The 13,397-nt window shown below is 44.6% G+C and overlaps 1 protein-coding gene across 1 annotated transcript in view; it reads left to right on the forward strand.

Annotated features, from left to right (window-relative positions):
- The window catches only part of LOC141102801 (sodium- and chloride-dependent creatine transporter 1-like), a 115,532-nt gene that overhangs the window by 74,437 nt on the left and 27,698 nt on the right, over positions 1-13,397 (forward strand). The window contains exons 6-8 of the mRNA XM_073591816.1: positions 2,073-2,207; positions 6,715-6,818; positions 12,001-12,125. Coding sequence (XP_073447917.1) covers positions 2,073-2,207; positions 6,715-6,818; positions 12,001-12,125 — 364 coding nt within the window. The remainder of the gene's footprint in view (positions 1-2,072; positions 2,208-6,714; positions 6,819-12,000; positions 12,126-13,397) is intronic.

Genomic DNA, 13,397 nt, shown 5'->3' on the forward strand with positions numbered 1-13,397 from the left:
CATCTCCGGTTTATATGCTTTAAAGTTCCCAACCTACCTTCTCCATCTTTGATTTATGAGAGTTTGGAGGAAGGATACTTCATAAGTTTGAAAACATGGGATGGTGCTACACAAGGTAAATATAGGATAGTGCCACCCATATTATGACTAGGAATTTGGCTGTAAAAGACCACCCTCATTTGGATTTTGGATTTGGATACCTTTTGAATAGGAAAATAAGCCTTGCAATACTAATAAGGACTGGGTTAGCGCTCGGATTGGAAGGCAAGAGCAAGATGCTATTTTCAGATCTAGGCTGGTGGTACAAGCTCTGATCCTCCTGACATCTGAGAACAATATAGTAGCATACATATAGCTATTTTCCAACCTGATGGTATTTCTGCCTAATGACATCCTTATATACCCCTATGTCAGCCCATGGGAGTGTTTTTTTTTTAATGGTGCTGGTTCAATGCAAACAACACATAAAACATCACTGATCTTTCCTGAAGAAGCGAACTAAAACTGTTTGAAAATGGTCATACAAATTGTAATAATTAGGTATTTAGTTGGAGTAGATAGGTGAACCCAAATACCCTTTGGGGCAATGGTACAATGGTGCAAGGACTAAAATTATGAGTGGCGTTTAGGCATGATTTAAATTGGTCTACCACAAGGTTTCTCAAAGAGGGTTCCATGGAACCCTAGGGTTCCTCCAGAGGTTCCTAGGGGTTCCTTGAGTAATGAGCAAATTCTGCCTCTCGGATAAGTTCCCACTGACACCATGGACCTTTTTAGCAATCTCTAAGGGGGTAATTCTTCCCATTGACCACAAGTGTAAGGAGCATTCTTCCCACTGACTATTACACTAATGTATCATGAGTTGTAGATATAGTCATTTTTAGCAGGGGTTCCCTGAGACTGGAAAGTTATTTTAAGATTTCCTCTGTGATTAAAAGTTTGAGAAAGGCAGGTCGATCACAAAGAACCTTTTAAACTGAAATAGTATGATGTCAATTATTACATCTGGATGTTTTCATGGAGATTTATTGTTTTGAGTGGTACCTTTAAAGTCTGAGTATTGTCTCCAAAAAGTATTTTGAAAATATGGATGTAGTACCTATCCGGTTTATAATTTAGTTTTATTAACCCACTCTGGCAAATGCCATGCAGCTATTTTTGCAGGAGATGTAGATAGGACATTTGTCCGTCCAGCCCTGAGATTTACATGACCCTTATGACCCAGTCAGGAGGCTGACTTTTCTCTTCATTAAAATTGACTGCTAGATTTTCAGACTCAGTTTGGATGCTCTAGGTTCCATCTCAAAACTAGTGACCTCGAGGCTTTGCTGAAAGATGATTCCCTTACTAAGGCTTTATCCACTAACTATAAAAAATTATTTGTGGAAACTAGTAAACTACTCACTCCATGCAGGAATGCAAAGATGTCCCCAGACTTGATAATAACGACTGGGATGATATGTGGGAGGCTCCCTTTACTAGACTAGTGTCGGCTAGGGACTAGTCGATTCATTATAGGTTTTTACACAGAAATTACTTGACCCGGTTGTAATGTACCCAGTCCTCCACTTGTTGGCGCTGCTCTCTCCCTACCATAGAGGTATGTGTGTTAAGCCTGGTAGACTCTCTGGCCCCCATAAAAATTATCTGTACTCTACTCTATTCCAGAAAACGCATAATCCCTTCTTGGAAACGAGTTTCTGCGCCTACTATGTCAGCATGGAAGGCCCTGTTTAATAAGGCTGTGCTATTTTATAGAGCAACCTACGCTAGTGGGGGAGTGCCTGCAAAATTTGACAAGGTTTGAGGGGGTTGGATTTTAATTCTATGTTTACTGTATCAGATCAATTGCCTTATTATACCTACTAGTTTGATTGATTTATTCTACCTTTGGGGGTCCATTCATTAGTTTTATTTCAAATAATCTCTAAGTGCTTTGCCCTGTCTCTACAGAACACCAGGGCCACAATTTACTCTGTGGTTATATTTCGGGCTTGTCCTTTATGGTACTTGTCCTTTATGGTAACCCTTCTCATGTATCTTACTGTCTTTCAATGTCTTTCTCTCCCCAGGTTGTCTACTTCACAGCTTTGTTTCCGTACGTGGTTCTGATCGTTCTCCTGGCTCACGGAGTCACTCTGCCAGGGGCGCTGGATGGCATTGTCTTCTATCTCAAGCCTAACTGGTCCAAGCTGGCTGAAGCTCAGGTGAGAGATTACATGAAGTTGTATAATGGTATGGAGGGCCAATACAGTATAATCCAATATGTGTGTCCGTGCCAGTGTTGATATGGTACTGTATATGCTATGTGGCAAAATGTTTATGGAGACCTGACCATGGCACCTCCAAATGATTGTGTTCAGGTGTTTCCGGTGAAGGGTACAAGACATTTTAGACAGTTGTGTGCTTCCATCCTTGTGGCAACAGTTTGGAGAAGACCCTTTTTTGTTCCAGCATGGCTGTGCCCCTGTATACAAAGCCAGCTCCGATACCGATACTTTTCCTCAAGTACTCGCCGATACCGATTACCGATACCTATTTTTACAATTTTTTTAATTTACATTTTTATAACTTTAACTTTTTTTTTGGTGGAGAGGTGGAGAGGGTGTTATTGTTTAGGATGGAGAGGTGGGAAGGGGGGTTATTGTTTAGGGTGGAGAGGTGGGGAGGGGTGTTATTGTTTAGGGTGGAGAGGTGGGGAGGGGTGTTATTGTTTAGGGTGGAGAGGTAGGGTGGTGGGTTATAGTTTAGGGTGGAGAGGGGGTTATTGTTTATGGTGGGGAGGGGCGTTATTGTTTTGGGCAGAGAGGGGGAAGGGGGGTATTTGGGAACCCACACACTGCCAATCACTGCACTACAGCACCCTGCAGACCTGCCCTTCCCCTCCAAGAAGTTCTGCAGCAGCAAAACCTGGCACAGTGCAGGACACACTACTCACCGGGCAGGCAGATCAGTCACCTGGCAGCTCCCCCTGCAGAGGAGCCCAAGGAGGAGAAGCACATTGCCGGAGGACACAAAAAATTGAGCTAAGGGGGAGGGGCGAAGCTGGCGTGGGAGGGGGCGGAGCCGTGACGGGTCCACTGTGGGCAAGGGAAATCCCCACTGACAGCTAAAATGATATTGGTTGTTAAGGACGCGGCAGCCCCGCTCCTTAACAACTAATGACTGCCTGCATTCGGGGGAATCGCGCTGACAGATAAAAGAGCCGAACCTGAAGGTATCGGTGCATTTGCACGAGTACCAATACTTCGGTATCGGTGCAACCCTACTCCAGACCCAAACAAATTTTTTTGTGTACATACAGATGCTTCTACCTTCGGGTTGGGAAGCGACGGCAGTGAGCACCCTGTTGCCTACATCAGTCGCAAGCTACTACCCCGGGAGTGGGGTTTGCAGCCATAGAAAAATAATGTTTGGTGCTGGTGTGGGCCTTGAAAAAACTTCAGCCGTATCTCTATGGACGATCCTCCACGGTGCTCACAGACCACAACCCTTTGATCTGGTTCAATCGAGTATCTGGGGACAACGGACGCTTATTGGGAGCCAGGTCTTTTCGCCCAATGACAATACGTGACCTCACTAACCCCAGTTGTCACCGCTGAAATAAGAGGTGCCATACCAATGCTCTTTCCTTCCTGTTTCTTAGACATGAACATGGATGCACAGAAGTCCCAGACATGCATGTTTAAACCTGAGATCCTGAAAAAGGCCTCTTTCGACAGGTGGATAGTACCTGTCTGATGGTCCTTTGTGACTACCCTTATGCACTGTGTCAGACACAGATCAACTAACTTGGCAACATTTACTTGTGTATGTCAGCTAGAGTACTTTGTCGTCAAAGGTAGGATTCTTGTGTATGGTTCCATGTTACAGACATACAAATGTTTCCAGCAGTAAATGAGCTTTAAAAAAAATCCTCTCTGACCTCTGCAGCTGCAGCTACTGTGGGGTAGTTCATCTTCAAAATTTACCCACTCTACACTTTAATTTTCTGCTCCTCCAGCTAAATTTAAGATGGCACTTAGAGTATCTCAAAAAAGTGAGTACACTTCCCACATTTTTGTAAATATTTTATTATATCTTTCATGTGTCAACACTGAAGAAATTACACTTTGCTACAACCTAGTGAGTGTACAGCTTGTATAACAGTGTAAATTTGCTGTCCCCCTCAAAATAACTCAACACACAGCCATTAATGTCTAAACCGCTGGCAACAAAAGTGAGTACACCCCTAAGTGAAAATGTCCAAATTGGGTTCAAAGTGTCAATATTTTGTGTGGCCACCATTATTTTCCAGCACTGCCTTAAGCCTCTTGAAGCAGAGCATGATCCCCTTGCTTCGGAGACTGGGCCGCAGGGCAGTATTCCAACATGATAACGACCCCAAACACACCTCCAAGACGACCACTGCCTTGCTAAAGAAGCTGAGGGTAAAGGTGATGGACTGGCCAAGCATGTCTCCAGACCTAAACCCTATTGAGCATCTGTGGGGCATCCTCAAATGGAAGGTGGAGGAGCGCAAGGTCTTTAACGTCCACTAGCTCCGTGATGTTGTCATGGAAGAGTGGAAGAGGACTCTAGTGGCAACCTGTGAAGCTCTGGTGACCTCCATGCCCAAGAGGCAGTGCTGGAAGATAATGGTGGCCATACAAAATGTTGACACTTTGAGCCCAATTTGGACATTTTCACTTAGGAGTGAGTACTCAACCGCTGTACACTTATAAGTCCAATAAGTCCATTTATTGAGTTATTTTGAGGGGACAGCAATTTGACACTGTTGTACAAGCTGTACACTCACTACTTTACATTGTAGAAAAGTGTCATTTCTTCAGTGTTGTGAATGACATGAAAAGATATAATAAAATATTTACAAAAATGTGAAGGGTGTACTCACTTTTGTGAGATACTGTAGCTTTAAAATTGAATTTCCTCCTCTCCAACCTTTCCCCTCTATACAACTACTCCCCTCTATTTTTTTACTGTTTATTTTTTTAAATTTTTTTTTACATTCTGCCCACCCCCCTCCTCCATTCTGGCCTAGGCCAGAATGACGTACTTCACTTCCAGTGCTCCATGGGACATGCGCATCACATATTTCTGGAGGCATTGGATCCCCTCCCAATCAGCAAGAGAGTGGGCCTGGCAGCACATCATCTGGAGGCAGCTTGTAAGCAGGTGTTCCCAGAGTGATCCCCATGATAAATGTTTTTCGTCTATATTGTATTCTTGTAGGTTTTTGGTTATTTTGTTTGCATATTTTTGTAAAAACCCTATATTTCAATGTAAGGTTATTATATTGCTATTTGTCGCTGCCCTGCTGAGCTGATGGATCCTGAGGGGCAAGGGTTAAAGTTGCTTGACAGGTTTTCCGCTTTTTTGGAAAATACCGCCCCCTGCAGGACAAATCATAAAATTAGGGTCTCACTGAGTCCCTCAGGGCCATTTGCCATTAAGGTTGTAGTTATGGCTCGACCGCCCCTTGTGGGAGTATGGCCACCAGTTATGGATTTGCTACCAATTATGGACTCTGGCCTTGGTAAGGACTGTAATGGACTTTTACACCTAATTAAGGTTGATTACCTAATGGGGCACAAGGGAGCACCAAGGGCACAGCTAAAAGGGCACTTAGAGGAACTGTGTGTTGAAGAAGTTTTTTTGAGAACTAATCATTTATTTCCCTTAACTACTTTAGTAAAAGAACCTGAAGTGAAGTTCTTCTTTAATGTAAACACAGAAAAGGTGCTCTCGGAAGGGGAAAGTAGAGTGCTGAAACATAACTTTACTGCTTCTTTTGTGAACTTTGAGCATGAATTTCTCCACAGTATCTGCAGCTACAGAGATTATTGAAGGCTTGTTTTAAAACTTGTTTACTGCTTATCAAGGATATGTAAATACTTAAATGCCCCTAGCCAAGTATTGGGTTCACAGTAATGTTCACCTGGGAAGCATATCTGTATTTTAGGTGTTGGGAAGGTAACGCGTCACGTGGCACCTCAATGGGTGTCAAGACTAACCCCGTCTTTCTTATAAAAGGGCTGGATTTTGCTGTATTTATGGTAAGATACGGGGTGCTCAAGAAAGTCAAAATTCAGTCTCCAGCAACCGCAGACCATTAAGGGCAAAGTGCCTGTCCCAAAACACCAAGAACATCATTACTCTGTAATCGACTGCAGGTACTGGTGAGCGCAGTAACCATAGACACTTCAAGTGCATTGGAGAAAAAAAGAGGAACCAGTTTTAAATGGACCAAGGAAATCTTAGCTCTATAAACCCAGCTTTCTGTTTTTCATTGCAGAAGATATTTGACTCTGAAACTTAGTGAATGCTGTCTCTTGTCTGAGACCTGTTTAGCATTTTATGTATAAACACTTCGGCTATTTCACATATATTGCTTTGAGGGCCATATATATCCTTTGATTTGATTTACAATAATGTCAAATAAAGCTTAACCTGCTCTTTCGGTGTAGGCATGCACTAATATCTGTTATGCTCTGGTTTATATATAACGTAATTAAACTGTTTCCTTGCTCTGAACACATATTTGTGACCTTTAAGTTGCTTATATGGTAAGCCATATATAATATATTTTTCCATGGGTCTGTCAAAGCATGGAAGTAAAATCAGATTTAGCTATACAGTCTCTGGCATCTGCTTTGGCTCACGGCTTAAGTTGACGTTGGCTCAGATTTAATATATACCATCTCTTCCTTCCAGGTATGGATAGACGCTGGAACGCAGATCTTCTTTTCATACGCTATTGGGTTAGGGGCACTGACAGCCCTTGGCAGCTACAACAGATTTCACAATAACTGCTACAGGTGAGTCTATGTGCAATGAAGGAAGACAACGATCCAACTCAATATGTCTTAAAAGCTTTATATCCAGGGTGACACTTGCCCCCAAGTCTCCGAAGTCTCCTTAGATGTCACTGCTTATATTCCTTAAATCCAATGAACTCGTTTCATTCTGACTAGGCTAACACATTTCATCCCCACTGGGCTGTCCAGTGCTGAGCACAAAAAAAAGGGCCACCGAACATAAATTGTACATGTTTCAGGGGCTTTTTGGAAGAAAGCAGGGAAGATAGGCCTGAGACTACCACCATCTTGGATGTGATGTCAGCACCCCCAGAAGACTAAGTGGTGTCACTCAAGTGACAGTCTATTCCAACCTTTTTGAGACCAGAACCATCCTTGCCCCAATAGTAAAAAAACAAAAAAAATTATACTTATACAACAAAAGGTATGGGAATGCAAAAGATGATTGAAATGTTGGAAAGCTCTGACTGGGGCTGGGTGTCACTGTGGGGGGGTGTGTGGGGGGGGTGTGGAGTGGGTTTGGGCGCTCTGCAGCAGAGTTGGTGGACCTGTAGAGGATGGGGATTCTGGGTTTGGGTTTGGGGGTATTGTAGAAGGTTGGTGGGCACTGTGGGGTACTATTGGATGTTAGGGGCAGTATGGAGGGCCGGAGGCTCTGCAGCAGACTGAAGGACAGTGAGGGATGCTGATCAGCACTGAGGGAGGTCAGTGGGCACTGTGGGGGCTGAACGCTCTCAGGGGGCATTGAGGAACTGTGGACCACTATGAAAAGTTGTGGGGCTCTATGAAATCTGAGAGGCACTGTGGAAGGTTGGATCAGCAGCTGGCTGGAAGCCTGGGAGAGAATCACTGGTCTATAGCATTCCCCTTCACTCCTCCTCCAGCTGCTACATACTGTAAAAGGACATGAATGGAGGTGAGGGGAGGGGCAGAGGAACTGGTCCAGACAGAGAGTAATTAGGCACTGCCAGAAGAGGGGGGAGCTATGATGTGCAAGAGGGTGCTATGTTAGGGAATTGACTTTTCCTGAAGAAATTTGCTAGCAAGTTCAAGTAAATAAAACATGTGTATGGATATTGTATTTATGATATAACACAGACATAGGGGAACTTATTGCTCTAATACAGAGGGGATGGGAGCTTTTAACGCTAAGTATAATAGTAGAAGATGCAGGTGGGGGGGGACTGACACGAGCAGACAGTCAGAGGGGAGAGATGATGTAGGAGAGGACACAGGAGACAGAGAGCAGGGCTGTGGTTGACTGGAGGCACGTACTCTGACAGCGGTGTCAGGGCTCAGAAGCCCTGATATATCGTGGTCAGCGTACAGGGGAAGGGCAAAGCCAGGCAGGATCAGACTGGTATTACAGGTGATACAGGGGGCCAAATGACACAGCACAAGCACTGTGCTGTATAACATGCTTTAAGGGAACAGGATCTGTTTGGTTTTTTTTGGGGTTAACAAACGCTTTAAAGTATTTGTTTTTCTTTTAGCTTTTTTATTAGTATTTTTTTTAAGGCTGATGACAGGGTCTCCTTAAATCATATTATAGGTTTGTTGGGAATGGTATTTTCTCAGAATGTTTGAAGATCCTGTTTTAGTTCTTGTGCATCCCCCTGTGGTATGGAAGGAATCCAGTGAATTTACTAAAGACATTAAATGTATTAAACTTTGCCCTCCTTGGATTGGCAGTAGTAATGTGGCAATCCTTATAGGGTGATTTACAGGAGATTTCTCATTCCATAGCCCAGGACAGATCTTCAATCAACATAAGCAGTTGTAAAACTATCGTAAACAGGTGTAGATGTGCATTTATACACTACCTAAGCCGGGTTCACGCTGGTACGACAAACGCTCTGACATTGGGAGCTCATGACGTGTGAAAATCATTATTTCCCTATGAGAACCGTCTTAACTGGTCCGACACAATCAGTCCGACTTTGAAAATGCTCCCTGCACTACTTTGGTCCGACTTTGATCCTACTTCAGCCCATTGAATATAACTGAAGTTGGATCAAAGTTGGATTGCGGTCTTAACTGATCTGACTTTGGAATGCGACTTGTGCTCTGATGATCTTGAAGGGGAACTCCACGCCACATTTAAAAAAAAAACGGCATGGGTTCCACCTCCAAGACCTTACCAGACCCTTTGGTCTGGCATGGATTATAAGGACAACCACCACGTTGAAAAAAATGGCATGGGGTCCCCCCCCCCAAATCCATACCAGACCGTTATCCAAGCACGCAGCCCAGCAGGTCAGGAAAGGGGGTGGGGACGAGCGAGCGCCCACCTCCTCCTGAACCGTACAAGGCCGCATGCCCTCAACATGGGGGGGGGGGTGGGTGCCTTGCGCCCCCCACCCCAAAGCACCTTGTCCCCATGTTGATGAGAACAAGGGCCTCTTCCCGACAACCCTGGCTGTTTTGATAAGCCCCCCATCCGCGCAGACCCCGACAACCAACAGCCAGGGTTGTCGGGAAGGGTCCCTTGTCTTCATCAACATGGGGACAAGGTGCTTTGGGGTGGGGGGCAAGGCCCCCCCACCCCAAAGCACCCACCCCCCTATGTTGAAAGCATGCGGCCACGTACGCTTCAGGAGAGGGGGCGCTCACTCATCCTCACCCCCTTTCCTACCCTGCCCGGCTGCAAGCTCATATGAGGGACTGGTATGGATTTTGGGGGGACCCCATGCCCTTTTTTCGGTGTGGGGGTTCTTCTTAAAACCCATGCCGTTTTTTTTTTGCGTGGAGTTCCCCTTAAAGATTCATACCAGACACAAAGTGCCTGCCATTGTCAGGATCAAAGTTGGATCCCCCTTCATTGAAGTCGGATGGATGACAGACTTCGAGTCCCAAGGCAAAGTCGGATTCACAGTCGTACGACATATCAGTGTGAACTCGGCCTTTATATGAAAGCTTGATCAAATAAAAATATTATTAGTATTGCAAAGATAAACAGAATTTTATCAGTAAAAATAAATAACGTGGATTCAAACTCACTCAGAAGAAAATCTCATTTGAGCTTTGGGATGTTCACAGCTAGAGTGAGCCGACGGCGGCGTGCATTCGCCCCCGCTACCCAGAAATGCCGGATCATATGTATATATGTGATCCAGCGCACAGCTGCCGCCCTATAGCAGTAAAACTGGTATAGGGTGGTCAGCAAGTGGTTAAACCTCCAGCTTTCATTAAAATAATACCTAGTGACCCTGCCATGAAAACCCTTATTCAGACTATCCCTTTTACATGGTGACAACGCACTGTCCCTGTCTCCCAATTGAGTTCTTGCGCTGTCACCCTGCCAAATATTCACCTGATGGAGACTGTATGCCGCTGTGCTAACGAAGACTTGTCCCCCACTGGTCAAAAATCAGGTGTAAGGCTTTAGGGCCAATACTGGAGCAAGTGCAAGTAGACAGGAGGAGACCAAAGAGGCTGCAGCAGATCGGAAACTCTGAGACGGATAAAATTGTGAAAAATGTCATTCTGTTAAGGTTAAGACCCCCTTTAAAGCGGAGTTCCACCCATTTTTTTTACTTGCATTCTATCCCATGCCCATCCGCATTTCTTTTTAAAATGGCAACAATTTTTTTTTCCTCTAAATATCTTTTTTTTCCCTTATTTCCTGGAGCATTGCCGGCTCCGGCCGCCTAGGCGATGATGTAACTACCCTGTTTCCCCGAAAATAAGACCTAGCGTGATTGTCGGTGATGGCTGCTATATAAGCCCTACCCCCCAAATAAGCCCTAGTTAAAGTTCTTGTAGGTCTTATTTTCAGGGTAGGGCTTATTTTCGGGGAAACAGGGTAGGGCTTATTTGGGGGGTAGGGCTTATATTGCAGCCTTCACTGACAATCACGCTAGGTCTTATTTTCGGGGGAAACAGGGTAGGCGATTCCCATGGAGTCCATCCCAGGAGTCCATGGGAATCCCTTAATACCGGGAATCGCCTAATACCGTAATCTCGCGTGATTTCAATACCGGAAATGACACGATCATGGCGACCGGGATGTCCCGATTGAAAGTTTGCTATAACAACAGGGTGGGACCTTCCATCAATGCCACCATTGCTATGGCAACCAGTCAGGAAGGAGCGCCACGCAGTGGCATTACTGTGCAGGCGTGAGATCAGGAGTTGCATGCTGGGTAGCCAGCTGCACTCAATCCTGTAAATCAGTGGTTCTCAACTCCTGTCCTCAGGACCCACTAACAGGCCAGGTTTGCAAGATTACTGAAATGCATCACAGGTGATATAATTTGCTGCTCAGTAATTGCAGTATTCTAGTCTGCATCTCCCCAAGGTAATACAGTGGAACCTCGGATTGCGAGCAACGCGGTTAACAAGCGTTTCGCAATATGAGCACTGTATTTTTAAAAATCGTAACTCAGTTTGCGAGCGTTGTCTCGCAAAACGAGCGTGATTCAGGCCAAAGCGGTGTGCAGTACCGCTTTTGGCCTGAGGCAGGGGGGCACCGTAGCCGAACAGAGCCCAATGTCGCCAATCGCAGCCGATCTGCCCCGTTCGGAAACGCGCGGAAAGGCCCGAGGACACTTCGGCTGACCTTGGCAAATCTCGGGTAGGAAGTCTTTCCGAGGTTTGCCGAGGTCCTCCGAAGTGTCCTCGGGCCTATTCAGCCGTTTCAGAGGCTCTCCGGCACCCCCCGCCTCTGGCCGCATGCGGTATTGCATCCCATTGAAGTCAATGCAGAATGAATTATTTTCGTTTCCATTGACTTCAATGGGAAAACTCGCTTTGATATGCGAGTACTTTGGATTACGAGCATTCCCCTGGAACGGATTATGCTCATAATCCGAGGTTCCACTGTACGTAAAATATGGCCTGTTAGTGGGTCCCGAGGACAGGTGTTGAGAACCACTGCTGTAAATTAAGATGAGGGCTTCAGATGCCCACAACAGAGATGGACCCTACCTGCTTCCGAGACCAGGTTAGTTTTGCACGATTTAAACATAAAATAAAAGGACCGCATTAATGACATTATCTAAATGGTTCAGTTGAGGTGGACACAATCACGGCTGAGTATTTAAAAAAAAAAATGAATTGGGGGACTGGAACTCCGCTTTAATAGTCACGGTTGCCTGCCATTTCCTTCCTTTTTTATCAAATGCAATACAAGTTTTTTTAATTTTTTAATTGTTTTATATTCTGCTTCTGTGCTCCCCAGAGATGCATATATATTGGCTGCTATTAACAGTTCTACAAGCTTCTTTGCTGGTTTTGTGGTCTTCTCAGTCCTGGGGTTCATGGCGTCAGAGCAGGGGGTCGACATATCAAAAGTTGCAGAATCCGGTAAGTACACGTGGAATGAAATGATCAAGATCAGGTACAAGCTTTTTTTTTTGTTCCCACAAACTGAAGCCGTATCTAAAGATAGCTAAAAAAAAAACAAACTCTGAAAACAAACGATATACAGAACATTGCGAAGATTTTGGTTATTTTCATGTTTTTGTTTTTTTTTGTTGTTTTGTTTTTTTAATGCCCTCTTCTAAAGAAGTTAACCACTTAAGGACCGGAAGATTCCCCCCCTTAATGACCAGGCCATTTTTTGCGATACGGCACTGCGTCGCTTTAACTGACAATTGAGCGGTCCTGCGGCGCTGTACCCAAACAAAATTGACGTCCTTTTTTCCCACAAATAGAGCTTTCTTTTGGTAGTATTTGATCACCTCTGCGGGTTTTATTTTTTGCGCTATAAACAAAAAAAGACTGACAATTTAGAAAAAAAGCCATTTTTAAAAAAATTTTTGCTATAATAAATATCCCAAAAAACACAAAAAAACGAATTTCTTCATCAGTTTAGACCGATATGTATTCTTCTACATATTTTTGGTAAAAATAAGCGTATTGATTGGTTTGCGCAAAAGTTATAGTGTTTACAAAATAGGGGATAGATTTATGGCATTTTTAGTATTATAATTTTTTTTTACTAGTAATGCCGGTAATCAGCGTTTTTTAGCAGGACTACGACAATGCGGTGGAGAGATCAGACACTTTTGACACTTTTTTGGGACCAGTGACATTTACACAGCGATCAGAGCTATAAAAATGCACTGATTACTGTATAAATTACACTGGCAGGGAACGGGTTAATACTAGGGGGTGATCAAGGGGTTAAATGTGTCCTTAGGGAGGTGTTTCTAGCTGTGGGGGGAGGGGACTAACTGGAGGAGGGGAGAGATCGCTGTTCCTAATCATAGGAACAGCAGATCTCTCTCTACTCCCCTGTCAGAATGGGGATCTGTTTGTTTACAGGAACAGATCCAGGTACTGGCTCTTTGTAGAGCGATCGCAGGTGGCTGGTGGACATCATGGCTGCCGGCCACGCACATCAGCTCCTCCGCCGTGCGCGCGCCTACTATAGCTGTAATACGGACAGCTACAGCGATTCGCGGAAACGAGCCGACCTGCCGCAGTATAATGATGGTGGTTGTTTGGCAAGTGATTAATATTCGTCTTACATGTCTATTCTAAAATTAAGTCGCTAAGTAAGAAGGTCTACCTTCATTGTCGCCACCTGAACAATCCCAGTCTGAGGCCTCGTCCGCATCTCGCAATTTAAGA

The sequence above is a fragment of the Aquarana catesbeiana genome, linkage group LG07, assembly GCF_042186555.1.
Source record: "Aquarana catesbeiana isolate 2022-GZ linkage group LG07, ASM4218655v1, whole genome shotgun sequence".
Classification (NCBI taxonomy): domain Eukaryota; kingdom Metazoa; phylum Chordata; class Amphibia; order Anura; family Ranidae; genus Aquarana; species Aquarana catesbeiana.